The sequence below is a fragment of the Phascolarctos cinereus genome, unplaced genomic scaffold (assembly GCF_003287225.1).
Source record: "Phascolarctos cinereus isolate Bilbo 61053 unplaced genomic scaffold, phaCin_HiC Scaffold_4;HRSCAF=312, whole genome shotgun sequence".
NCBI lineage: Eukaryota > Metazoa > Chordata > Mammalia > Diprotodontia > Phascolarctidae > Phascolarctos > Phascolarctos cinereus.
The window spans coordinates 82,893,568-82,920,444 of record NW_027555847.1 but is presented as its reverse complement, the minus strand read 5'-3'; the positions used below and the strand labels follow the sequence as shown (position 1 = coordinate 82,920,444).

Genomic DNA, 26,877 nt, shown 5'->3' with positions numbered 1-26,877 from the left:
GGATTTAGAGTCAGAGGCCCTGGTTTCAAATCCTGGCCTCTGTGACCTTGGCTAAGTCACTTCCCTCTGTGACTCAGTTTCCTGATCTGTAAAATACACATTGAATTACATGGCCTCTGAGGTGCCTTCCAGATCTAAGTCTGTCATTTGAGAGAGGCTGGGAGGGAGACACCTTGGCAAACTGGTCAGAGATCGGGAACGAGGGAGACGATGGAGTGAAAGGAGATATGGGGGTTAGGGATCTGGGAGGACGCTGATACCAAACTCTGAAATCAGGACATTGGAAGGAGTGGGGCAGGTTTAGAGGAGAAACGGCGAGTTCAGCTCAGGGCACATTGAGAGTGAGATGCCAGTGCTGGGTCAGAAGAACACGGCTGAAGCTCAGAGGGAGGCTGGGGGAGAATCTGGCTTCATGACAAGAGCTATGGGGCAGAGAGCACAACCAATATGACCCCCACTTGGCAGATAGGGAAATCCAGTGAGGTGGAATAATTTGCTCAGGATTGAACAGCTAATAAGAGGCAGACTGGGAGCCACTGTGAACCCATTTTCTCTGACTCCAAGGCCAGGCCCCTTTCCACCATATACCACCTTACAATACCACCCACTCATTCCAGAGTCACTGGTCAACCTCATCTTCCCTCGTATCACAGTGTCAACCCCCAACCTCTTGGGCAATCCTGGGATGGACTGCAGGGACCCTGGGGTTCTAGGGCTGACATCTCTTTGCTTGCAGTATGCCCAGGGGGGCCAAAAAACCCATGTAATGGCAATGGAGTGTGCAGCGACGGAATGACAGGGAAAGGGGCCTGTAGGTGCAACAGCGGCTTCAATGGGACGGCCTGTGAGCTTTGTGCTGCAGGGGCCTTTGGCCCTCGCTGTCAAGGTGAGCCCTCTCCCCAACTCGTATCCTCCTTTCATTCAGTACCCCTGAAGAGTCTGTTGTTTGCGAGAACAAACCCCAAAATCTGAAACAGCCTTAGAAAGAAATTTATTAGGTCGTTTGGTAGAGACGAGTGAGTTGGAAAGGTGTGACACCCTTTCATCGGGTCCTGTTAGGTTTACATTATGTAAGATTTAGACACACAGAGAGGGCAGCTTGAGAGCAAGGCAGATTGAGACACAGTAAATATAAGCATTCGATAAAATTTGGGAAAAGCCAAAACCCCAGGGAGCCCAAAACAAGTCCTGGGTGAGTGGACCCAAAGCATAAACGTTTGGGATAGATCCAGGCCCTGGGGGAACCCAGAATTCCTTGTGGCCATCTCTGGCAGGCCTGGAGAGTTGCTGAGGTCAGGGTGACATTCTGGGTTCAAACAATCTCTAGTCACATAAAGTTAGATTGAAATGGTGTAATAAAGAAGGTTTTCTGACAATAACATATTTGCCAAGTCCCTGACTCTCCCTCCCTCTGTTCCCCCAGCTTGTCAATGCACAGACCACGGCCAGTGTGATGATGGCATCTCAGGTTCTGGCTTTTGCTTCTGCAATGAGGGTTGGAGTGGACGGCGCTGTGAGATAAAGCTGGGTGAGTATCCCTGTGCATGTGTGTGTCCACAGGCTCTTGTTCCATAATTATGGAGGTATAGTGGAGCAGATAGAGTCCTGGGCCTGGAGTCAGGAAGGCCTGAGGCCAAATCCAGCCTCAGACACCAGCTGCATGATCCTGGGGAAGTCACTTAACCTGTTTGCCTCAGTTGCCTCAACTGTAAAATGGTTGCAGCAATGGTACCTATCCCCCAGGGTTGCTGTGAGGCTCAGATGAGATAATGTCTGTAAGATGCTTACATAGCAGGCAAATGCTGATTTACTTCCTACCTTATAGACGTAGTCACTGGCACATGCCTACATGTCTCTGAGAACACTTGCACACATACACAAGTTCTTAATTATACATGTGTGCATGCTTTCAGACCCTTAGCATGTTTACACACGAGTGATCATGCCTGAATCTTGGAAACTTATTTTTTGTTGTTCCCCAGGAATGATGTAGGAATGCTTCCATGGGGTATTGTCCCCCCTGCCCCCAAACTTCCTGGTGAATTATGGGGATTGGGGAACAGATTAGGGGAAGGAGAGCTCAGGCCCTTGGCGGTTCCTTTAGGCTAGAGCTAAGGTCCTAGAGGTATGTGTAGACTCTATACATTCTGCCCTAGGTGGTGACCACAGCTCTTTGACACTCGATTCCCCAAACCCCGCATCCATTCATTCAATAGGAATTTATTAAATGCTTAATTTAGGCAAGACTTTGCACGGTGGTGCAGGGTCTACAAAGATAAATAAAACATAGATACCGCTGTCAGGGAATTTGAACTTTAATAGGGAAAGGAAGCACACACAGATAGCTGTAGCATAGAGTGGGAGACGTACAAGGGCAAATTAAAAATCCCCAATTAAACACCAAAACAGAAATCCTGGAAATCTAAGGATAGATTAATAAAATTGAAAGTTAAAAAAAATTAAGCCAGTATAGGAACCTTTTTTATGAAAATAAAACAATAAAATTGATAAACCATTTGATTGAGAAGAAAACCAAATTACCACTATCAAAAATGAAAATGGTGAATGCACCACCAATGAAGATGAAACTAAAGCAATAATATTAGGAGCTACTTTGCCTGATTATATGCCAATAAAACTGGCAATCTAAATGAAATGGATGGATATTTATGAAAATATAAATTGCCTAAATTAATGGAAGAGGAAATAGAATACATATTAACCCCATCTTAGAAAAAGAAACTGAACAAGCCATAAATGAACTCCTTAAGTAAAGAATCCCCAGGACCAGATGGATTTACAAGCAAATTTTACCAAACATTTAAAGAGCAACAAATTCCAATACTATATAAATGGTTTGGGAAAAAAATAGGTAAAGGAATTCTACTAAATTCTTTCTATGATACAAATGGGATTTTGATACCTAAACCAGGGAGAGCAAAAACAGAGAAAGAAAAATTTAGACCAATTTCCCAATATTTAATGCAAAAAATTTTAAACAAAGTATTAGTAAGGAGATTAAATAATATATCATAAGGATCATGAACTCTGACCAGGTGAGATTTATACCAGGAATGCAGGGCTGGTTCAATATTAGGAAAACCAGCAGCATAACTGACCATATCAATAACAAAAACAACAAAAATCATATGATTATATCAACTGATGCAGAAAAAGCTTTTGGCAAAATACAATACCCATTCCTATTAAAAAACACCAGCAAGCATAGGAATAAATGAAGCCTTTCTTAAAATGATAAGTTGTATCTAAAACCAAGAACAAATGTTATCTGTAATGGGGATAAATGAGAAGCACAAAGGATCGAGTCAGGCAAGGTCTGTCCAGTTTGTCTTCCTCTGTGCTAAATCTACACCCATCTCTGGCCTGGCTTTGGACTCGTTTTCTCACCTCAACAACCTTCATGGCTTCTGAGCTGGCCTAACCCTTCTGCCACTGCCACCTTATCTCAGTGTCTTGGTAGCAGGTACCATTCTCTCTATCCTTTCTTTCTCTTCTTTCCCTCGGCTGATGCCCCTCCCCCCCAACACCTCCAGGCCCTATTACCTGGGGTTTATTCACAAGGGAAATGAGTTTTACAGCTATCAAGACAGAGCTGCCTTGGCGAGAACAAGATTCTCCCCAGTCCGGAGTAGCAGTGCCTGAAGGCTATTGGGCTGGCCCAGTGATTCCCCAGAGCCCAGAGAGGATTCAGTCTAGCGATCATTCCATTCCCAAAGCTTCTGCATTAGACATTCCCTTCTAGGAGGGTCCAGATCTGGAGTCTTGGGGGCAGAGGCCATGGTGAAGGTACAGGGATGGTGACTGAAACTGTCTGGATAGTGGAAGCAGGGAGGGATCTGGGAAACTGGGACCCAGGTGACTGATGCTACCTCTAACTGGGGGGAGGCAGATGTTCAGCCCGTGTGCTCCCCACCCTGCGATGTCCACGCTGTATGCCGAAAGGACAACATCTGTGAATGCAACCTGGATTATGAGGGGGACGGCCATAAATGCACAGGTAGGTGGAACCCTTCCCCAGTTGTGGCCCTGGGAGTAGGGAAGGGGTCACGTGAGCCCGCCCCGGTTTACATCAGGCCTTGCCACCCTAGACAAGGAGGAGGAAATAGACCAAAGTCTTTCCAATAGAGAGTTCACAGTTTGGGTAAGACAAAGGAAGGGTCAGTCCAGGTACCTGCCCTTGGGGAACTCACATTATGACTGAGGGAAGTTTCATACTCAGGGACCAGCACATGACCAGATTGCACATTTATAGGCTGTCCCAAAAGTTGTAGTGCACTTTTAAGCTCTTAAAACTGAACTAAAACTTTTGGGACACCCTCTATAACTAAGGGCTCAATTTTTTTTCAAGCTAAAAGTGCTACAGGTTTTCAATATGAGCTGGAGTAGTCAGGGAGGGCTTCCTGGAGGAAGTGGTCCTAGGGCTCCCTGAGTGGAGAAGCATCCCGGGCTAGTGGTGGCTGGGATGATGCTATGTTTATTTACTCTGGGATGGTCCCCCTGCCTTTTCCAGTAATTGACCACTGCCAGAATGGACAGGGAGGCTGCAGCCAGCATGCCACCTGCAGCCAACAGGGTGTAGTTGTGACCTGTACTTGCCACCCTGACTACGAAGGTGATGGAGTGTTCTGTCAGGCCCCGGGACCGCTGCGCAGATGGGCAGAATGGAGGCTGTAGTGAGCATGCCGAATGCATTAGCACCGGCCCAGTGAGTGGCTCTAGGTTCTGATTGTGGTCCTGGCTGCAGGCACTCCCCCACCCCCGCCCCAGCCTTAACCCCAGCCCAGCTCCCCTTCTGTAGCCCTGGTCCTAGATCGAGCCTCCTGTCCCAGCTCCAGTCCTTCCCGTGAGCTGTTGAGAGGAAAAGGAGAGAAGGCCTGATGATAGGTTCCAGTCCTCAGAAGCAGCTTCTGCCAAGCCTCCCTAAACGGTTCTCACCCTTCTTTCATTTCTTCCCTTGGCTGGGCTGGCCCAGCCTTCTGCCCCTTGCTGGTCTCTCTCTCTCTCTCTGGTCTTTTGGAAGCAGAGAGGCAGTAAGAGGTGTCTTGGGGAGGTCTGAGGATTGATGGGATATTAAGGCCATTGGTGTCCCCGTAGAACACCCGCCGCTGTGAGTGCCCCGAGCTGGCTATGTGGGGAATGGACTGCAGTGCCTGGTGGAGGCCGTGCCCCCCGAGGATCGATGCCTAGAGACTCCTGGGCCCTGCCACCCAGAGGCCATCTGCACTGACCTGCACTTCCAAGGTCACAGCTTCCTCTCCTGCCCCTCATATCCTTGGATCTTACTCATCTCCCCCTTCCTGGCCCAGTTTTCTGACCTGTGGCCTTCTGTCTATAGAGAAAAGGGCTGGAGTGTTCCACCTACAATCTCAGGAGGGCAAGTACAAACTGACCTTCAGGGAGGCAGAGGAGCAGTGCAAGGCCCAGGGTGCTGTCTTAGCTTCCTTGGACCAGCTCTCAGCAGCTCAGCAGGTGAAGGGGACGGGGGCAAGGCTTAGGGTATAGACAGGGGGACAGTGGTTGTGGTCAGCCTGGTGGAAAAATCTCGGGGGGTGGGCCTCGGGGGCCAGGATGATCCTTCAAGGAGGTGAGCTGTCCCTGGATCTGAGCAGGGCTGTGTTCTGAAGGCGGCTGGGGAGTATCTGGTTTTGGCCCAGGACAGCTTCTTCCCTTCCTCACTTACCAAATTCTCCAGCTTGGTTTCCACCTGTGCTTGATGGGCTGGTTATCAAATGGCACAGTTGCCTACCCCAGTGTCTACCCTAGTACCGGCTGTGACAGCAGTCACGTGGGCATTGTTGTCCATGGAGCCCAGAGCAACTTCACTGAGTGCTGGGATGCCTACTGCTACCGCGTGCATGGTGAGGGGGCACGGGCTCTCTGCCAGCCTGACTCCAGGGGTGGGTGAGGCGCAGGTGGCTCTTGCAGGATTTTTTTTCAGTGTTTATCTTTCCCATCCCCCATGCAGATGTGATGTGCCAATGCCGGGATGGCTTTGTGGGTGATGGGGACACAGTCTGTAATGGAAAGCTGCTGGACGTCCTGGCTGCCAATGCCAACTTCTCCACCTTCTATGGGGTTTGTGGGATGGGAAGATGTTGAACCAAGTGGGGTTGGGGATGCAGGCTTGCAGGTTCTGGGCTGAGATGACTGACGGAGGCTGTTGCTTTCCTCCCTAGAGGTCTTTGAGGTCAAGATGGGCTACCTTAGTCAAGGATGGGAGGCGGAGAGATAGGTGGTTTGTCCTATGAGGCCTCATCCCCTTATACTTTCCTTCCTGCTCCACTTCCCCCAGTTACTGCTGGATTATGCCAACACCACGCAGCATGGTCTAGAGTTCCTTGGCTTCCTATCTGATGAGCTGACCTTCAAGACACTCTTTGTCCCCATCAACTCTGGGTTTGAGGACAATGTGGTGAGTAGGGGCTGCCTTACTTCTCCCCAGCACCAGGGTGGTGTCCCCCCCACGGGGAGTAGAGAAGAAGGATCAGTGCCCTAGATATTCTGACATTTCTGAGGTAGAAGGTTGGATGTAATGGTCATAGATGACGTGAGTGGGGAGGGGGGATGTAGCCATAAAAGCATGCCACTGGGAAGAAGGGTGATGATGGTTTTGCCCCCAGACTCTGAGCTGGAAGGACTTGGAACTCCATGCTTCTAACGTCACCTTTCTGAGCCTGAACCTCAGCCAGAGCACCATCCTTCCTGCCCACTCAGGCCACCAGCTTTTCATCAGCAACTCCTCTGCTGGGAATAGTACCGTCTTCAAGGTAAGGCCTCTAGGACAGCCAACTCACCTCCCTATGCCCTCTCTTGCCCTCTGTCCCCTCTGCTTCCGTCTGTAAGACCTAGCCCTTAATTCCTTGTCTGCAGTAGACTCAGATGACTCTGAGCGACCTCCAGGTAGGAATCCGGGCCCTGAAGAGCAGGAGTGACTAGCCAAGCCCTTCTCACCTGGGGCAGAAATCTGTACATGGACCTCTAGGGGAGTGGGTTTAGAATCTCTGTCTTAATGCATCTTTAGACTGAAACTGCATTTTAAAAAGGAGTTTATTCTCACTTAAAGAAATAAGGTTAAAACAAACAGAGGAAACAGAGTCACTGCCTTACAGACCTATGGACTCTCACCCCAAGTTCAGGGTTCCCAGTCTATGGTTTGTGTACCACCCCCACCTTGGGGGGAAGAGAAGCTGATTGAGAGGGATAGAGAATATTTGGTAAATAACTATTTTATCTTTCTGAAATTAATCTGTTTATTTTCTTATACAATTTACATGCTATACTCTAGAATCTATTTCCTTTCATGTTCAATAGGGCCTAGGGAAAGGTTTACTATAAAGCCAAAGGGTACAGGGACCAAAAAAGGTTAGACACCCTTACCCTAAGCTATCCCTCAGCTGGCCACAGCCTATGGTAAATGGCTCCTCTCCCATCTTGCTGGTGTCTGGCCTGGCCTCCAGACAGGACCCTCTCAGATTGCTTCAGGAGCCTCTTCCCAGAGGCAGCACATTGACCCACCTCCTGTCTATGTCCACTTATTGCTGCTTCTTTTACCAACTTCCAGGGATTGGGCAGCATCAAGCCCTTTACTTAGCAAGGCTCTGCCCACTTCCTCCCAACTCTCCTGCCCAGCTGCAGTCCATGAACCACACCAGAACAAAGCCACCCTGAAAGCTCACAGCAGCCAATCCACAGGAGACACATGCCAACCTCCTGTCCCCCAGTCACGGAAGAGCCATCTCTTCTAACTTAGGCACACAATTTAGGTCTGGGTCCACTTGGCAAACGACTTTTCCTAGTGGACTGGCCTTGCTGTTGTTGGGTTAACTATTCACTTGTGGCCGAGGGAGTGGCTCCTAGTCCAGTGTCAGATCGGCCACAGCTAAATTGGGCCGGTAAGTAATGCTAGGAGTCTCCCCTTTTCCCATTCAGGAGGGTCCTGATGTGGTGAGAGTCAGTGCTATTGTGGAATGGGACATCATTGCCTTCAATGGCATTATCCATGCCATCGAGAGCCCCCTCACTGTGCCCCCGGAGCCGGTGAGTCCCCCTTTGGTTCAGCAAAGGTCTGGGGTGGAGCTAGTTAACAATCTGGAGTACTGGGGTCAGTGGTGCTATGGGAGGGACCCTGACAAAGGAGTTTGAGAGTAGCCAGGCTACTGAATGACTTGAGTCCAAGCATACAAGGATCGGTTGATGGAACTGGGGTTAGCCTGGGGATTTGGGGCTAGCTTGAGGGGAGGGGAGGCAGGATGGCTGTCTTCCAGTATTTTAAGGGCTGTCTGATGAAAGAGAGATTAGGCATATTCTCATCTGTCCCAGCTGGAAGAATCAGAAGCAACCGTGGGAGGAAAATTTAGGCTTATTTTAAGGAAAAACTCTCCAATAGTTAGTGGCATTGGGCTGCCTTGGGAGAGGGTGCTTTTGCTGGGAAGTTTTTGAGAAGATGACCACTGGTTGGACTAGATGTCTGCTGAGGTCACTTCTAGGTCTAAAATTCTGTGACTCCTCTTCCTGCATCCAGCACCCTGGAGGGGATGTGCAAGGGCGGGAGCCTGGGCTGGCCAGCAGCGCCACCCTGAGTATTCACACCAATGGGCTGCTCTACTCTCTCTGCAGGCAGCTACGTTGGCAAGGATCTCCTCTTCTGCAGCAGTTGGCACATCCACTGCAGTGGGGGTAGGGCTGGTTTTGGGATTGGTAGCCCTAGTTTTCCACTACAAAATCAAGGGCCAAGGATTCCAGTTCCACTATTTCAAGGTAGATGGGAAGGGAATGGGTTGGGGCAGAACTGTCAAGGGAGGAAGGCCCTGAACCCTGCTCCCCCTTTAAGACTTCTCCACCTCCCCTTCCCTCCTTCCTCACCCTGTCCTGCTTCTTAGCTTCTGTCTGTTTTCCTAGAGGATATTCCCACACCCTTTATCTGCTCCTCCCTCCCCACCTCCACTCTGGTCTGCCACCAGCTCCCAGCCTGCCTTTACTTCTAGGCTGAAGATGATGAAGATGACTTCTCACCTTGGCAAGAAGGACCTAGTCCACCCCTTTTCTCTGTACCCAACCCCACTTTTGATGGCCATGACACCTTCTATGAGCCCTTTGATGTAAGTAGCAGCAGCTGGCCTGAGGAAGGCAGGGAGGGCAGGAAAGAGGGTAGTATTGCGGCTGCCTGTAGCTGTTCAGAGAGAATGTGAATGGCCAAGCCTCCCTTCTTGCAGACTGTCTGCCTGTGTCCCCCTTGACCTTATTCTTGACTTAGACAGTGAGAGATGGCACCTTGAATTTGGGGGCCACTAGCCTCATGGCCAAGGAGCCCCTTAGAAAACCTGACCTGCTCCAATTTCCTTCCTAGGACTCATTACTTGAGAAGGAGTTCGAGGACACCCACCGAATCCTTGAAGAGGAGTAATCAGGGCCTGGGAGGAGTGGTGGGCCCTAGATCAGGCTCTTCACCATACCCAGCTCTACCCACCCACCACTACCCCATCCCCAATAGATGTTTACATGGGCCTCAGTGAGCCCAACAGAAGAGGGGTGCATCACCCTTATTTGCACAGCCCCTTCCTGCAGAGGCCAGGGCCAAAAGCAAGCCTGCAGGAGACATGTAGCCTACTGGGACTACAGTTGGCCCAGGCACCCAGATTTTGCCCCCTACATCTCTCTCGCTCTCTCTCACACTCCACCACCTCCTTATATGTTAAGGTCCAGCTCTGACTCAAACTTTCCTAGGGGATTTTTTTTGCTGGAAACGTCCCTGGATGAGGAGGCCTGGGGTGGGAGGATGAGGGGCTCTCCACTCTCAGGTCTGTCCTTGGCTAGAGGTCCTGGACCTATGTCAGCCAGGAGGCATAAGCACTAAGCAGCCGTCACTGGAGCTCCCAACCAGCAAGTGTACAACAGTCACTTTTTATTTGTCTTCTGCGAGGACTCTTGGCTACACGGAAAGGGTGCTCCCCCTGCTGGATGCCCCCCATCCCCTCCGTCCCACCCCCAGGCCCTGAGCAGCTCCTGCAACACCTCTAGTAGATGGATGGAAGCAGTGGCCTCTAAAGGCTGGCGCCAGCTCCTTTCCCCCTGGACCTTTAGGCATGAGCCGTGGTTCTTTCTTCTCTTGTATTTGGGAACCAGCCAGAGTGCAATTCTGGCCCCATCCTGCAAAAGTATCAGTGTGTGTTTCATCCCCTCCCCCTCCCCACTATCCCTCGGGACAGAGAGGGGCACTGACCTGGGTCTCTGCCCCACAGGGGAGGGGCCACTTGCACGATTCAGCCCACCGGGGCTGCGGTACCTCAGATGGGGTGGGGTGCCTTTGAAGACTCACGTCACTCAAAAAATAAAGTTCTTGTGTGCAGCCTGCTTTCTGTCCTGTTCTTCCCGGGGGGATTTCACTCAGGGGAGAGTGATCTTGTGAACCTACCAGGCATGCTCAATTCTCTGGTATGCCCCCTCTGAGTGGGTCACTTTCCTCTAGCCAGGGCTGAAGCAGCCCCTAGGCCTAGCTAGGAACTACACAGAATGTCTACAGGTAGGGCGATGGCTGGGTGACGCTCTGCGCTCTAAGAGCCCACCCCACGAGCCTGGCTCCCAGTGGTGAAGAAGCTGGTCCCTGCCGCAGGACCTTCCGTGCAGCCGGACCAGGGCGGGACACTTCTCTGCAAGCCTCGCACCTCCGGGGGAGCCTCAGCGAATGTGCACCATCTCCTCCAGGAAGGGCGTCTTCATGCAGCCCGTGCACAGCTGGTCCATCCAGAGCGGGGCCTCGTGCTGCAGCGGCATGCGGCGGGGGTAGAAGGTGAAGTCGATGCTGTAGTTCAGCAGGCAGCTCAGGGAGGCCATGTACAGGTCCGAGAAGCGCACGAGCCTCCGAGAGAAGTACGTGGGGTTGTGGAAGGTGCGGAAGATGCTTCCGAACCGGGGGGTTGAAGAGGTTCTTGGTGATAGACCTGGGAGAGTGCCCCGGGGCCCGGCGGCAGCGTAGTCACAAGCCTGCTTCCTCCGGCCTCCTCCATGTGCGACAAGCTGCCCACCTCCCAGGCCCGGGACCCCTCCCTTCTGCCTCTTCCGTGCTCAATACACAGCCCACCTCCCGGGTCCAGGCCCCTCCCTCATCTCAGCTTCGCTGCATGGCCTGGGCAAGCCCCTGCCTCTCTAGGCTTGTCCCCTTGCCTGGGCCTCAGTCTGTCTGCAAAAGGAACAATCTTGACTAGCTCAGGGGTTCCTCCCCCCCTCCCCCCCACCCACGCAATTGGGGTTAAGTGACTTGCCCAGGGTCACAGAGCTAGTAAGTGTTAAGTGTTCTGTCTGAGGCTGTACTTGAACTCAGTTCTCTTGCCTCCAGGGCCTGTGCTCTACCCACTGTGCCACCTAGCTGCCCCTGAATAACTATTTCAATAGAATTGATTTCCTCTTTTTTTATTTCTATGTGTTTCACACATTTAAATGCATTATTCTGAGAAGGGATCCACAGGCATCATCTAGCCCAGGGGTGGGGAACCTCAAGGCCACCTGTGGCCTTCTAGGTCCTCAAGTGTGGCCATGTGACTGAATCCAATCAAAGGGTGGCACCTGAAGACCTAGAGGGCCACATGTAGCCTTGAGGCCACAGGTTCCCCACTTAGCCTGTGAAATGGGTCTATGACACAAAGAAGTTACACCTCCCTGGACTAGATGAAGTTTACCGGTTCAGGTTGTGATGGGCTCAAAGCCATCTCCTCCAAGAAGTTTGCACGGATTAGTTCTTTCCAGCCCTCAAATAGTATCATCCTTCAAGCTGCCATTCTTCTCTGCCCCTCTCCCTCCTGAATATCACTGGGGGGAAGGGCTCTCTCACTGCCTAATGACCGAGGGAGGGAGGAAGAGGATGCTGAGCTGGGGGACCTGCCCACAACCCAATCCCTCACCTGATCTCTTGGCGTTCTTTCATCCAGGCCGCTAGCACCTGCCTTGACTCAGCATCTCTGTAGGTCTAAGAAAGAAAGTTTGTAGGGATTAGTAGGAGGTGCCCGGTCTGGGGCATAAAACAAGGAGCAAAAGAGGCCTTGTCCTGGAGGATGAGACAGTAGTCTCATCACGTCTACTGTCCACACTGGGACAGAGCTTGGTGTTTTAGTACCTCAATGAGCATTTGCTCAGCACCTGCCTGCCCTGTGCAAGGTCCTAGAGAGAGGACGAGCAAATAACAGAATCCATGTCCTCTGTACCTCACAGTCTAATGGGCGTGGGGGAGCGAGATAGAAAAGGGTAAAAATGAATTCAGGGCAGGCTAGGTAATCCAGTGAATCTGCTCATGCCCAATCCTGCTGGTGGGGGTTCTCAGGAAGTGGCAGAGTATATCAGGATGGATTTAGAGTCAGCCCCCATCACTCATGCCCACGCTGATACCTGCATCCTTTCCAGGAGCCCAGTAAGGGCCTGCTGCCACGTCAGCGAGTGCATGTACTGCTCCGTATTGATGGTGTTGATCTCTCGCTCCAGTTCAGGAATGATGGCGCCTGTCCTCCAACCATGGCGCAGCATGAGGTCCTGGGCGGTGATGGCAGAAGGAAGGGAGAGAGGGAGGCAAAAATGGGGGTAGCTATGGCCAGGAGAACAGCCAGGAGGTCATGCCAGGCCTTGAGCTCTGGTCCCTTCTGCTCCCTTACCCCACAGGTCCTTTCCCACATTGTCTGCAGGACAGGAGCTACCGAAATAGTTGATGCCTGCTTGCCCGGTAGCCAAGGGAATCCATCATACATGCTAAGCACAGGGACGGTTTGGGGTTAGGGGGAACACAAGGGGATAAAGGGGGAAGGTGTTTACTCACTGCAAGGTCACTATAGAGGTGATCTCCAAAATATAGCACTCGGGACCCCCGCCATCCTGTCAGATGTAGGAAGTCAAACAGATTTCCCTGAAAGTAAAACAAGTTTAGAGTTAACAGTGCAACAGTTCAGGGCCAGCCCTGAGACCCTCCCTGCCAAACTCATCAATCCCCACCCCCACCGCCAGGCTCTCTTCTCTGGCTTGTGTTCTTTCATGGGCTTCAGCTCCTTTCAGGCCCTGTAATCCTGGGTGCCGGCTGGCTTTTAGGGTCCAGAACTCGCTGTTCCCAGGCAGTAGCCTTTGCCCTGAGCTCTGTCACCTCAAATTCCACGAAAAGACTGATAACTCTGAGTCCTTGAGGTCCCAAACCCCAGGGAACCCAGCTGCCTTTTCCCAAGCCCCCCTCCAGACCTCCTCCGTCCTGGGAGCAGGTCATCAGCTGATCTAAGAAGGAAACTGGCATTTCTTCTTCCCGACAGGTTAATAGAAGCCCCCATTCCCCCCTATCCTGGGACCCTGGGGGCACTGGGAAGCTGCCTCCCCACCAGAAAGCCACAGGGGAAGTGTCCATGGGTAGAAAAATGCCTTGTAACTCTCAGGAAAGATCTTCCTTGGCACCTTCAGATGGCTGGGGAGGATATGAGAACTGCCTGATGCTATTCAGTGCCATGAGTCTGAACTTCTTTCTCGCAAGCTTCCTATTAGCTCAGAGAAGGCCGAGGAGCCAGAGGAAAGCTCCCCAGTGCAGGCTCTCCCTACATACTCAATTTCTGTCCCAGAATAAGCTACAATCAAGTTCGTGGGAAAGAGGCAAGCCAGGGCTTCACACAAACCAGCCTCTGGGCTAAATGCTACATTCCACAGAGTAAGGGGGGGCATGGGCAGGACATGGGGTGGTGAGTGACCCAGCCTCTCCCACAGTAGCCCCTCCACAATCCTTGGCCTCAGGGAAAGCCACCAAGCTGACTGGAGGCCACCCAGAACACTTGTTCACTTGTATGGAACCTGGGAGAGGACTGAGGCAGACATGGGCAGCCTTTTAAAGTTTGCCAGGCCCCTATGTGTGCTATAGGCATCAAATCCATCCCATCCTTCCTTCTGGGATAGCTAGGAAGGTAGAAACAGCTACAAAATAAATGGAGAGCCTGTCTCTTCTTTCTTGGCTAGTCCCAAGGCCTGTCCTGCCATTTTACACCTCAAGGCAGAGAAATCTTGCTCAAAGTTTTCCCACACCAGCTTTCCCATGGCAAATCCAGCTCTGACCCTGACAGAGACCATGCAGCCAGGCCCCTCCTCTTGTCCTGTGTGGTGTGTGCTCACATGCACACAAGCATGTGCAAACACACACACACACACACACACACACCCTGTCTACCTTCTGAATACAAAAGACTGTGCTAGGTGCCGGGGTAGATACAAAGTTTAGATAAGATATGGTCCCTACTCTCAGAGAGCTTACAGTTGAGGAGAGGGAATAATATTTAGGTAACTATTAATACCTACTAGAATAGGAATACATTAGAGAAGCATAAAACAAAGCATTTAATATGAGGTCTCAGGAGGGAAGATTGTGACATGCAAGGGGAAAATAAGGGAGGGCTTCACAGAGAAAAGAGTATCTGAGGTGGGTCTGAGGGTTAGGAAGGCAGGGAAGGAAGGCATTCAGGGACTAGGGATGGGGAGAGGGGGAAGCCCAGTGTATGCTTTGAAACAGGAGCCCAGTTTGGTCCAGGAGTAAGGAATCAATCAATAAACATGTATTAAGTGTCTATTATGTGCCAGATGATGGGATCTGGGCTCTGGATGCCCCTCCCCCTTTGGACTTCCCTATGAATTTCGGGAACCCAGCCCTAGAACTTTCTCATATGGCCCAATCCCTGGCCTTTGCTTGAGGCATCAGCTCATTCTAGAATAATCCTTTTGACTGTCCTTTAATTGGGGCTCTGATCCAGCCCCAACCTTCAATTCTCTGTTACCTCTGACCCAGCCCAGCCCTTCCTAGTCTGTTACCTCCAGACCACCCCAAGCTATTGGCCACTCCTTGATCTCATCCAAATCTTCCCACAAATCTTTTTCCCTATAAAAAGGTTGGTCTTATATCTACCAAATGCTCAGATTCTTAAAATCTGGCTCACTTGTGTTAGAGTCATAATAAACCTTGTCTCTGAAAGAAATCTTGAGTCAAATTCTTTTGGGGGCAGATCTGTGCCTTTTGCCCTTGAATTTTGGGGTTCCTAGCACCCCTAGGTCACAACACAGGCATTGTGCTAAGTGCTGTAGTAAGGAAAAGAGTAATAGAGGATGACCCATCCCCAAAGTCTTTGTGCTGTTTTGAGCTATTAAAGCTCAATCTATACAGAGGCTTCTGAGACACCATGTGTTACATGACAAGGGAAAGGTCTGGAAATGCCAGGCTGGGGAGGGCCTTGAAGGCCTGGCCAGGACATCTGAATGGAACTCAGGGGACAATAGGGAGCTGCTGAAGATTTCTCAACAGATCTAGATAGAAGAGCATTCATTCTAGCAGTGCTATTTGGAATGATTGTGGTCGGGTGTGTGGAGAGAGAGAGATGGAGTAGCAAGACCTTTATTTAAGACTATTTCAGGCAGATGGTAATGAGAATTCATACTAGAAAGGTGGAAATACAAACAGAGGGGAAAGGAGATGGATATGGCAGATATCAGAGAGAGAATCAAAATGGGCTTAATGTGGAAGAGGAGGGAGAAGGAGATGTCAGGGATAACCCCAAGGATGTTCTACTGGGAGACTGGGTAGTGATGGCAGTATGGCTAGAAATAGGGAAATGAGGAGGGAGGCTAAGTGATGTCCTGGAGGCAGCTAGAAATACCAGCCTGGATCTCAGAAGGGGTCAAAGCTGGAAATAAAGATTGGGGCAGGGAGGGGAATCTGCAGAGAGAAGGAAGTGGAAGCCACACAGCAGCAGAGGAGATGCTAAGGAAGAGAATGTAATGGGAGGAGACACAAGGCCCAAGGCCAGAAGTTTAGGGAACCCTAGTGCCCCTTAAAGGATCCCTGTTGGAAAGAAGACAATGGAGAAGACAGAGAAGGGAAACAGAAGTAGAAGAAGATCTTTAGGGTGTGTGAGTTTGTCACAAGGAGGAGAAAGCGTCCAGTAGAAGACAATGGACATTGTCAAGTGCTACAAGGAGGTAAAGTTGAGTGATTTTTCAGGTTAATGATGATCTTAGAATAAGCTTCAGAGGGAAGGATTGGATAAAAAGCTAAATTGCAAAGGGCTAAGGAGAGAAAGGGTGGTAAGAAATAATAGTGGGGGCCAAGATGGCACAGTAAAAGCGGTGACTTGCTTGAGCTCTCCACCCAACCCCTCCAAATACCTGTAAAAAATGGCTCTAAACAAATTATAGAGCAGCAGAACCCACAAAAAGACAAAGTGAAACAAATTTCCAGCCTAAGACAACCTGGATGGTTGATTGGAAATGGCTATTGCACTGAGCTGGGAGAGGAGTGCAGTTCAGTGTGGGCGCACAGGAAAAACAGGCCTCAGTGAACCTGGAGCAGGCCTCAGGGGACTGAATCATGGGCAGTTGTGGCTGTTTCCAGACTTCTCAATCCACAAATGCCAAAGACAACTTAGAAGGTCAGTAGGAAAGGTCTGTTGGACCACAATGAGAGAGAAGCTTAGTCCCAGCCATCGTCCTAGTATAGCCCCAGGGTGGTGGCTGCTTCCAGAGCTCTCGGCCCACAGACTGAGGGGGACTCCAGTGGCTAATCAGAGGTGGATTGCAGGGATCTCTTTGCTGGTGCTGAGGCAGGATTCTCTTGCTTTGCCCATGCTTGGATCTGAGTTACAGTTCTGGGTGGTGGTCCTGGGACAAGGAGGAGCACTGGCATGGGAGAGCTTGTAATGGAAGAGGTAAAGAAGGAATGTCCTCACAGTTCCAAGGCAGAAAAGAGTGCTTGTGGTCACTCATAGACCACAGCACAGGCCAGGAAAGGAGTAAACACCTCACCCTTAATTGTACCACCTTGGAAGAACTGAGAATTTACAGGTCCCTAGAAGTATCTCTGAAAACAGCTGCACAAAATCCCCAAAGCTTGGGACAGTACATTCTCCACATTGGAAGCAGACTCCTACCTTAACAAAGAGTTTAAAACTCAAGTAATTGACTGGGAACATGAGCAAACCATAGAATCTTTGTTTGGTGACAAGATCAAAATATACAACCAGGAGAAGACAACTAAGCCAAAGCTCCTACATCCAAAGCCTCCAAGAAAAATATGAATCAGTTCCAGGCCATGGAAGAGCTCAAAAAGGATTTTGAGAAGCAAGTAAGAGAAGTAGAAGAAAAACTGGGAAGAGAAATGAGAGTGATGCAAGAAAATCATGAAAAACAGGTCAACAGCTTGCTAAAGGAGACCCAAAAAAATACTGAAGAAAATAACACCTTAAAAAATAGACTAGCCCAAATGGCAAAAGAGGTCCAGAAAGCCAATAAGGAGAAGAATGTCTTAAAAAGAAGAATTGGCCAAACGGAAAAGGAAGTCCAAAAACTCACTGAAGAAAATACTTCCTTAAAAATTAGAATGCAGCAAATGGAAGTTAGTGACTTTATGAGAAATCAAGACATTGTAAAACAAAACCAAAAGAATGAAAAAATAGAAGACAATGTGAAATATCTCATGGAAAAACAACTGACCTGGAAAATAGATCCAAGAGAGATCATTTAAAAATTACTGGACTATCTGAAAGCCATGATCAAAAAAAGAGCCTAGACATCATCTTTCAAAGGAAAACTGCCCTGATATTCTAGAACCAGAGAGTAAAATAGAAATCGAAAGAACGCACTGATCACCTCCTGAAAGAGATCCACAAAGGAAAACTCCTAGGAATATTGTAGCCAAATTCCAGAGTTCCCAGGTCAAGGAGAAAATATTGCAAGCAGCCAGAAAGAAACAATTCAAGTATTGTGGAAACACAATCAGGGTAACACAAGATTTAGCAGCTTCTACATTAAGGGACTGGAGGGCTTGGAATATAATATTCCAGAGGCCAAAGGAGATAGGATTACAGCCAAGAATCACCTACCCAGCAAAACTGAGTATAATCCTTCAGGGGAAAAAATGGACATTCAGTGAAATAGAGGACTTTCAAGCATTCTTGATGAAAAGACCAAAGCTGAATAGAAAATTTGACTTTCAAATACAAGACTCAAGAGAAGCATGAAGAGGTAAACAAGAAAGAGAAATCATAAGGGACTTATTAAGGTTGAACTGTTTACATTCCTGCATGGAAAGATGATATTTGTAACTCATGAGACCTCTGTCAGTATCAGGGTAGTTGGAGGGAACATATATAGACAGAGGGCACAGGATGAATTGAATATGAACGGATGATATCTAAAAAATAAAGTTAAGGGGTGAGTGAGAATTATACTGGGAGAAGGAGAAAGGGAGAGGTAGAATGGGGTAAATTATCTCAGGTAAAGCAGACAAGAAAAGGCTTTTACAGTGGAGGGGAAGTAGGGGAAGGTGAGAGGGAATGAGTGAGTCTTATTCTCATTGGATTTGATTTAAGGAGGGAATAACATACACATTCAATTGGGTGTGGACATCTGTCTTACCCCACAGGAAAACAGGGGGAGAAGGGGACAAGAGAGCAGGGGGATGATAGAGGGGAGGGCAGATTGAGGGAGACGGTAATCAGAAGCAAACACTTCTGAGGAGGGACAGGGTCAAAAGAGAGAATAGAATAACGGGGGGCGGGATAAGATGAAGGAAAATGGAGTCAGTTTTTCACCACATGACTACTACGGACGTGTCCTGCATGACTACACACGTACAACCTGATCAAGCTGCTTGCCTTCTCAATGAGGGTGGGCGGGGAGGGAGGGAGGGAGAGAATCTGGAGCCCGAAGTTTTAAAAACACATGTTAAAAGTTGTTTTCACAGGCAACTGGGAGATGAGATATACAGGCAATGGGTATAGAAATCTATCCTGCCCTACAGGAAAACAGAAAGGGAAAGGGATAAGAGAAGATGGGGGGGAGATGGAAGGAAGGGCAAATGAGGGGAAGGGTATTCAGAACGCACGTTGTCTTGGGGTGGGGGAGGGGTGAGATGGGGAGAAAATTCGGAACTCAAAATCTTGTGGAAGTGAATGTTGAAAACTAAAAGTAAATAAATTAATTTAAAAAAATAATAATAGTGCTTTAAGGTTTGCAAAGCACTTTATATGTTATTTCATTTGATCCTCACAACAACTCTGTGAGGTCGGTACCATTATTAGACAGATGAAGACACTGAGGCTGAGAGAACTAAGTGACTTGCCCAAGGTCACACAGCTAGTAAGTGTCTGAAGATTCGAACTCTGGTCCTCTAATCTCCCAGTCCAGGATCCTATCCCTTGGGTCATCTTGTTGCTTAGCAGTATTGGGCACATACAATTTTGTTTTTTTCAAGAAATTTGGCAGTGAAGGAGAAGAGATAGGAGGGTCAAGGAAGAGGTTTTTTTTTTTAAGGGTCAGAGAGACTTGAATATGTTTATAGGGAGGCAGGAAGGAGGTTGTAGAGGGAGAGATTGGAAATGTGCAACAGAGAGGGGCGAATTGCTGGGACAAGGTCCTATCAGGAGGCAGAAGGGAATAATAAAAAGAATAGCTAAGTGGCTGCTAGGTGGTACAGTGGATAGAGCAGCGGCTCTAAAGTCAGGAAGACCTGAGTTCAAATCCAGCCTCAGACACTTAATTAGCTGTGTGATCCTGGGCAAGTCACTTAACCTCGATTGCCTTCCCCCCTCAAAAAAAAAACCAAACCACCAACAAAGAATAGTCAGTAGCACAGGGAGGATTCTTCTCAGTGAGGAACTGGGATCCCTCTTGTATGACAAGAAAGAAAGAGAAGGTGTAAGAGCTGAGAGGTTTTGAGGAATGGAAAGTGGGGAATTGAGGGAGCTCACTTGTGAAAACCCCTGGCTTTTGCAGTGATGTCGAGGTGATCAGTCATCTGCTAGAGGGTGTGAAAGGGTGATGGGAGAGGAAAAGAATAAGATAGGGAATGGCTAAGAGGAGCATGGAGTTATTCATGTGCCATACTTCTATGGAGGCTGAAATTAGCTTTTCAGTGGGCATCATCCTGCCCACTCCCTCCTCCTCCTCCTCCTTCTTCTTCTTCTCCTTCTCCTCCTCCTCCTTCTTCTTCCTATTATTATCTTGTATTTGCTTATTTGTGTATGTGTTCCTCTCCCCCCCTTTCCCAATGCAATCTAAGCTCCTTGAGGGCAGGGCCTGTTTTGTTTCCCTGTAGCTAGAGTGGGGTCATTCTTGCACACAGTAGGCATTTCATAAATGTTGAATTGAACTGCAACTCTTCGAGAGACATTTAGCATCTCAGGAGCAAGGGTAGGGGATAAGCTTAGGAATAGGAACTGGACCTGTGATTTCATTGATATAGGGAACACTTGGGTGAAGAATCTCTCCCTACCTATGCAGATTGTCACCTTCTCTGCAATCTAGGATCTCAGAGAAGTTTCTAGAGCAGTGTGAGCCCAGACACCATGGATCAGAAGTTGGCCTTGAACCCTGGTCTTCCTGGTTTTGAGGCTAGCTCTAGGGGAGATATTGGATAATGGGGGTTACTAAGGGACAATGGGATAGTGGGAGGTTGGGGATGAGGGAGTGCAGAGGAAAGGATCCTATGAGGGGAGCTAATGAAATATGAAAACTTCTAGAACTTGGGGTCCAGCCTGGGTCTAGAGGCCCATGAAGTTAACATGAGAGAGAGGAGATAGTGGAGAAAATAATGATATATCAAGGGATTCACTCCTGATAAAGGTAGAGTGAGTTTAGTGGGAGTTTGACTTGGTGGGAAGTTGGGTGGCTGAGAGACAGTGGCAGATGTAGCAACAGATTGGATGGGTGGGTTGAGTGTGAGTGAGATGCATGATAGGGAGGTTGGGAGTCTGGGTGCCTGGAGGGTCAGCTGGGCTCTGTGTAGAAATAGCCAGTTTGGAAGAGAGGTCAGGTTTGGTCTTGAAATGTACTGCTAGAGCCTACAAAGTGATCTGGAGCATTCTCTGCCATCAGACTCTCCTGGGATAAAGGGAAGTTGAAGAAATAATGGAGGCATTAGAGACAATGGTGGACATTTTCACGGCAAAGATTGCTGCAAATAGTAAGCACATAATATGTATGTGTAATGTATTAATTTTTTTGCCTGGACCTAATCTTTCATTGATATGGGGAACTTCTAGGCATGGAAATTTCTCCTTCTACTGATGTCCACTATCAACTTATCTGTAATTTATAGCCTCAGACACTGAAAAACTAATTAATTTAATTGCTCATGGCTACACAGCTAGTATGTGTCAGAGGCAAGACTTGAACCCAGGTCTCCCTGCCTACAGGGCCAGCCCTCTTTCCACTACATCATGTAGTACACCTTTCATTTAAGCTAAAATTATGGTATGAAAAATATCGCTAGCACTAAAATGTTCTAACTGAATCCAAACACATACTGTGCAAAAGACCAGGATTCCCTGGAATACAGTCTGGGGGGAAAATGGTCCAAGGAAATGGAGCTGGGACGAGGCTTAAGACCAAGGACTTTTACAGTGAACAAAGGGATGGGACATCAATTTTCTGTTGATCGTACGAGCTGTCAGGGTGGAGCTCAGACTACAGGTCTGTCCTCAACCCAGGAATGTCTCCGTAGGACCTGCTAAACTGTTGCTGAGGCTGTCCTCTGTGGCTAGCAGATGAACTGTATTTAAAAAGCTTTGTAAACCTTCTAACACCTCGTACAGTGACAATGCCATTGCCTTTTCCAACAACTTTTCTAAAGACTGACATCTCCTCAGGACATACAAAAGGGCCAGGTTATCAGGCAGAGCCGAGGCCCTGTCTGGAGCCTTCTCCCCTCTGCCATGGGATGGGCTTTCACATCCTTACAGAGATTCTTCCTTTACCTCAGGGCAGGGGAAGCCTCGAGGATCCAGGTGCCTCATTTCCCACGAGGGGAGATCTGCAATGTTCTGGTCTCCAGGGGTTGCATGTCAGGCTCAGGCACTAACCCTTTCTTTTAACACCCTACCTCTCTCAGATTGAAGGCTAGAGATCGGAGGCCCCTTGGGACTGTTGGAAGCTGGTCTGAATTCCTGACCTAGACTAACCTTGTTAATCCCCTTTGTTTAGTGCCACTTAGGTCCAGTTAAACCCATTATGAAACCTCAATCCACCCAGGGGATCATTCCTACTACTTCTGTTTGCCAACTCTCCTTCCCTCCCTGGGAGCAAACCAAACCATCCACCTGACTCTAATGAAGGGGAGTTAGCTTCCCTATTTATTTTCCAGGGTCACATTCTATGTAACAGCCCGTTAACACTGAGGCCAGATCCTGGACCTGCTGGTTAGAGGCTGGGTCAGTGTGGCTCCTAGAAGGCTGATCTTTTGAGCTGAGCTGGAGGTGGGGGGTGGGGGCAGGGATCTGCAGGTCAGGCTGGGACAGCACCCTCATTTTATCTGAAGACCACCTTAGCAGAGTAGAACTGAAAGTGAGCCCTTCTCCACACCCCCCAGAAGGCGATCTCTCTCACTTCCTCTACCCCCGACTTTGCATTCTCGACCTCAAGTCTCTGGCCATCCTAAGGCCTAAGCTTGGCTATGCACTCTGTGGTTCAGTCAAATTGGCCTTCTTCCTGTTCTTGACGTACAAGGTTCCACCTCCTATTCCCATGCATTTACATTCGCCATCTCCCAGGCCTGGAATACACTTCTTTCCCATCTTTGCCTCTTGGAATCCCTGGTTCCTTTTAAGACTCAAGTCAAATGATAACTTCTATAGGAGAACTTTCCTGGTCCCACCAGCTGCTGGTGCCTTCTCCATTAAGGTTATCTTGTATCTGTTAGACCACAAGCTCCTTGAGTGGTTCACTTCTGTTCTGTGCCCCCAGTGCCTAGCATAGTGCATGGCATATAGGAGATGCTTAATAAATGCTTATTGCTTGGTTGATTGGCCAGTCTTCCAGGTGTGGAAGGAGTAGCCAGGACAGGTGTCATACTCTTTAAGAATCCAGTTCCAGTGGTCACCCTCAGCCTTTTCAGAAAGTCCCCAAATTCAGGAAGGACTTATATGCCTATATTTATCACTCTTCCCTAACAGGAATGAAAAAGGGACCTCTGTCTGCCATGGGTCCATGGAGACCTGTCCCAACGCCTTCATGCTATCTTTCACACATGCCTGACCACCGGGTGCCACTGTGGACACAAGTGGACTTCTTTACTCCTTCTCTACTGGTTGCTTATTTAGAACAGAAAGAGATCATCTGGTCCGCCCATCTTACCTGACGATAGATTGTTCCCTTTTTCAAGTGGTTGATTTTGTCCCACTGGAGTACGCCACTTTCGTCCAGTTTTCTAAAAGGCCTGGGGTGGAAAGAGGGGATAGATGGGGAGAAAAAAGAAGACAAACTGGTTGAGTCACCAGGACGGCCCAGGGAACCCACCAGATATGAAGCCTCGATGAGTGATTCTGAAATTCAGAAAGGATAATGACAATGGTGCTGCTACCTAGGGAAAGCTTCATACTGTTCTACAAAGCAAGCCCATAGAGGTCAGCCATCGTGACCCTACGGACAGACAGTTCCAAAGACAAACACCAAAGAGCCTGGGAAGTACTTTCCTCTCCAGTGTAAACAGGATGAAGCCGACGGGCCCACCCAACCCTTTGGCCCAAAGGTCAAGTAGCCCACAGACAGCAGGGCTGCCCAGCTGTGCCACGCATGGTGAACAGTCTGCTCTGTCAGCTGTGCCTTAGACTCACCCCAGTCCTCACTTCCTCTTTTCTCTCAGAGCCAAAAAGGAAGAGGAAATCAGCCCTAGCTGAGACTGAAGGGAAGATGGGATGCAAGTCACATTTCCCCAGATTCCTCAGGGCCAGTGCTAGAGCCAGAAGGTTTGGAGCTGGGGTGCCTATGCCCCTAGGGTGAAGGGTGGCTCACCTGAGAAGTGCATGAAGAGAAATGGGCCCAGTTCCCAGGGGCCAGCAGGGCCATGTTCTGGGGACTTGGCTGCTTGGAGGAGGATTTGTGCTCCTTCCTATTCATTCCAGGAGACGGAGCTATAATAGGCTGGTCTCCACCTTCTAAGGGTGGGACTCAAAAGCACAGAAGCCTTAGGGGAGAAAGGAGCCAGAACCACCACCCAGCACTCAGGTTGGATAAGAAACTTTTATTCATTAAGCTATATTCATAAACAAATATTCATTAATCCTCTTCCTAGAGAGGTCTAGATTATCTATCTATCCATCTATCTATCTATCTATCTATCTATCTATCTATCTATCTATCTATCTATCTATATCTAGACTCACATACAAAGGACCAGGGGGGATCTGCCAGGTACCCTCTAGGCAGGACAGCATTTCCTTTTTCTGAGGGAGAGGGAAAGAAGGCAGAGCAGAGACCTGAGCCCTCCCCATGGGTTCAGTGACCTGCCATCACAAAGATGGCAGGGCCAGCCACATGGGACTCATCCTTTGTGCTCACCTCCTTTCCATACCTCGCCTCCCACCCTCCAGTTTAGAGCCTGTGTTTTTAAGAGACTCAGTTCTCCAGCAGATGTTTAGAGAAGGAGAGGAAAATTGGGGACCCCCAGACAGTGCCCAGCTTACTTGCGCCTATCTGTGAAAAAGGTTGGCTTGTCAGCTCGGACGATGACCACATCAAAAAGATCTCGCCAATCCTTGCCCACCATGTGCTTCATCCCCTTGTTCCTGAGGATGACAGCATGCAGTGTCAGAGAAGGAAAGAGAAAGAAAAGGAAAAAGAATATTTTAAAAAGAGAAGGGAAATCAGGGGACAAAGATGTAGCAACTGAGGGTGCACAACACCCCCCCACACACACACCTTCCCCCTCCCCACCTCCACTAATCCCATTGAGATAATTGAGCTGAATTGTCAAGTGAGAGGAACCTGGTGCTAGAATCTCCAGTGAGGCTGGGGTTTGGGCATTTCGTTCCCCTAGAGAGAAGGTCTGGGCATTCCCTGGAGAAGTTTGTCCTTGTCTTCTTCTGACTCCTTATATCAGAGCTGGTCCCTTCCCCTCCCCAACTATGGGGCTGCACATAGGGAGGTAGGGTGGTAGTAGAGTGTAGACCTCCTACAGAAAAGAGGGTCCTTGAAATGCTGAACTATCCGTCTAGTTGTGTGACTTCAGGGGCAAGAAGTGGAAGAGTAAGGGTTCTCCTCAGGAGGCCAAGCCACTGCTTGTCCACTCCTCAGCTGGGCATGCTGCTGGTACCCCACCATGGTCAGGGAAGGCAGTCCTGAAAGCCAGCTGCCAAGTTCTTTCCCAATTCTATAGGGAGAGGAAGGGTCCCAGGTGGGCCTGATTCTCCTTTGGACAGAGAAAAAATAATCCAGGCCTCTGGATTCTGAATCCAGCTTCCTTCATATCTGGGAGGTTTCTGTTTTTGGGGGTTTTTTGTTTGTTTGTTTTAAACAAGCTTTTATTACTTGTCAGAGTTTTCATTCATTTACCAGGCTTCCCTTGAGCCAGACACTGAGATGGGGAGGAGACTCACACAAAGCTGAAGGGACTATTGGTAATGAGGAAAAGCTTCTTGCCATGGTTGACGAGGCGGGTCAGGACAGCATGTGTCTCATCTCCACGGAGTATGTACTTCTCTGGAAGAGAATGGAGGGCCAGTGTGGGCTGGTCAATGCCCTGCTCAGCCAGGACTCCTTGACTTTATGTCCAGCGCTTCATTCTCCAAGAAGCTTTCCTGGATTAGCGTAGCCTTCTCTTTGTCCTAATTCTGAGCTACACTTTCCCTAATGTGCAATTGTAAGAGAGCTGCTTAGGTTAACTGCATTTGGACTGGTCCTATTTCTCAGACCAGACTCCAGGTTCCCTGTGGGCAGGGTCCTGTTTGTTCTACAAGCACCTTTTGCTGCTTCAGAAAGACTTATGAATGGCCTGGGAGAGGCCAGAGAAAGCTTCTCTATCCCTGACTGCTTCACTGTGCTATAGGCCAGAGGGCAGAAGAGAACCTTGCACACCTGGGAGAGGGACCTCTGGAAGAGGGCAGAACTTGCCAAGGATGGCCCAACTGTGACCTGAAGGCAAATTCTATCCTTTCAAGTCCCCACATATGGGTCTAAGTGAAGGGCCTGGGGAGACCTGGGACTTAATGGAGAGGCCCAAGGGCCTACCCAACATTACAGTGGGGTCTGCTTACCCATGTCCTTCTCAATCCACTGGTACATCAGGCCCTTGACGTGGACATCTCTAATGGCATCCTAGAGGGCATGAACATCAGCTTCTAAGCTACCAGGGCTTGGGGACTTTCTTGTCTCTGTATCAAGGGGCAGGATTATCTCCTATGTTTTCTCCCCATCCTGCCTCAGAAGCTGCTAAGGAACCTGGATATCTCTTGGGAACCTTACGCCCAGACCACAAAAGGACCCAGAGTTTGACTGGGGAAAAGATGTGGGACATTCATGGAATTTTGCTAAGTGGCCCATGAGCCCTCCAGGAGCAGGATTGAAGTCTTCAGCCCTTCATACCCCTGAAGCATGGGGGCAGAGGAGGCAAAGTCCTTTTGATTGATCATCTTGGGGCCATAGCAGGCTCTGTCTGGATTCTTGGGCCAGTTTTCTCAGCACTGCCACCTCCAGGGATGGCCCTGACAGCCAGTTTGGGCCACTCCCCACCCCCTGCTCTAGCTTCTGCCTCCAATTTAAAATGACCTCCTCCCACAAAAATGACTCCACAGCTGCTGCTGGCAGGTCTTTTTGGCAGGGAGGGGGCAGGGGTAGTGGGCACATCCAGGCCTTCTTGAAGGCCCCACTCCAGGATTCACTCCTCACCGAGACATCCTTGTAGAGGTGAGTCTGGTCAAACTCCAGGCTTTGGGCAAGGAAGTGGTCAACCACAGAGGAGAGAAGAGCCATCTCAGGAAGAGAGAAGATGTCCATGAACTGCTTGATGGAGGGGCCCTGAGGAAAGGAAGGAGGCTAGGTCTGAGAGTCAGAAGAGAACTCAATATCTAGAGGTGAGGGAAAAGAGGAAGGAAAGGTTCT

The 26,877-nt window shown here is 49.2% G+C and overlaps 2 protein-coding genes across 2 annotated transcripts in view; one reads left to right on the top strand and one right to left on the bottom strand.

The window, feature by feature from the left end:
- STAB1 (stabilin 1) overlaps window positions 1-10,366 on the top strand; it is a 61,048-nt gene extending 50,682 nt beyond the window's left edge. The window contains 16 exon segments of the mRNA XM_020971472.2: window positions 737-886; window positions 1,424-1,528; window positions 3,911-4,018; window positions 4,532-4,665; window positions 4,667-4,726; window positions 5,116-5,136; window positions 5,139-5,262; window positions 5,357-5,490; window positions 5,714-5,879; window positions 5,987-6,096; window positions 6,314-6,433; window positions 6,642-6,788; window positions 7,951-8,058; window positions 8,638-8,778; window positions 9,006-9,119; window positions 9,368-10,366. Of these exon segments, the coding sequence (XP_020827131.1) occupies window positions 737-886; window positions 1,424-1,528; window positions 3,911-4,018; window positions 4,532-4,665; window positions 4,667-4,726; window positions 5,116-5,136; window positions 5,139-5,262; window positions 5,357-5,490; window positions 5,714-5,879; window positions 5,987-6,096; window positions 6,314-6,433; window positions 6,642-6,788; window positions 7,951-8,058; window positions 8,638-8,778; window positions 9,006-9,119; window positions 9,368-9,424 (1,799 nt within the window). The 3' untranslated portion in view covers window positions 9,425-10,366.
- NT5DC2 (5'-nucleotidase domain containing 2) overlaps window positions 7,051-26,877 on the bottom strand; it is a 32,182-nt gene continuing 12,355 nt past the window's right edge. Inside the window, exons 6-14 of the mRNA XM_020971473.2 lie at window positions 26,665-26,793; window positions 26,034-26,094; window positions 25,377-25,479; window positions 24,465-24,566; window positions 23,137-23,218; window positions 12,818-12,904; window positions 12,397-12,537; window positions 11,916-11,980; window positions 7,051-10,958 (exon numbers count right to left, since the gene is read on the bottom strand). Coding sequence (XP_020827132.1) covers window positions 10,535-10,958; window positions 11,916-11,980; window positions 12,397-12,537; window positions 12,818-12,904; window positions 23,137-23,218; window positions 24,465-24,566; window positions 25,377-25,479; window positions 26,034-26,094; window positions 26,665-26,793 — 1,194 coding nt within the window. The 3' untranslated portion in view covers window positions 7,051-10,534. The remainder of the gene's footprint in view (window positions 10,959-11,915; window positions 11,981-12,396; window positions 12,538-12,817; window positions 12,905-23,136; window positions 23,219-24,464; window positions 24,567-25,376; window positions 25,480-26,033; window positions 26,095-26,664; window positions 26,794-26,877) is intronic.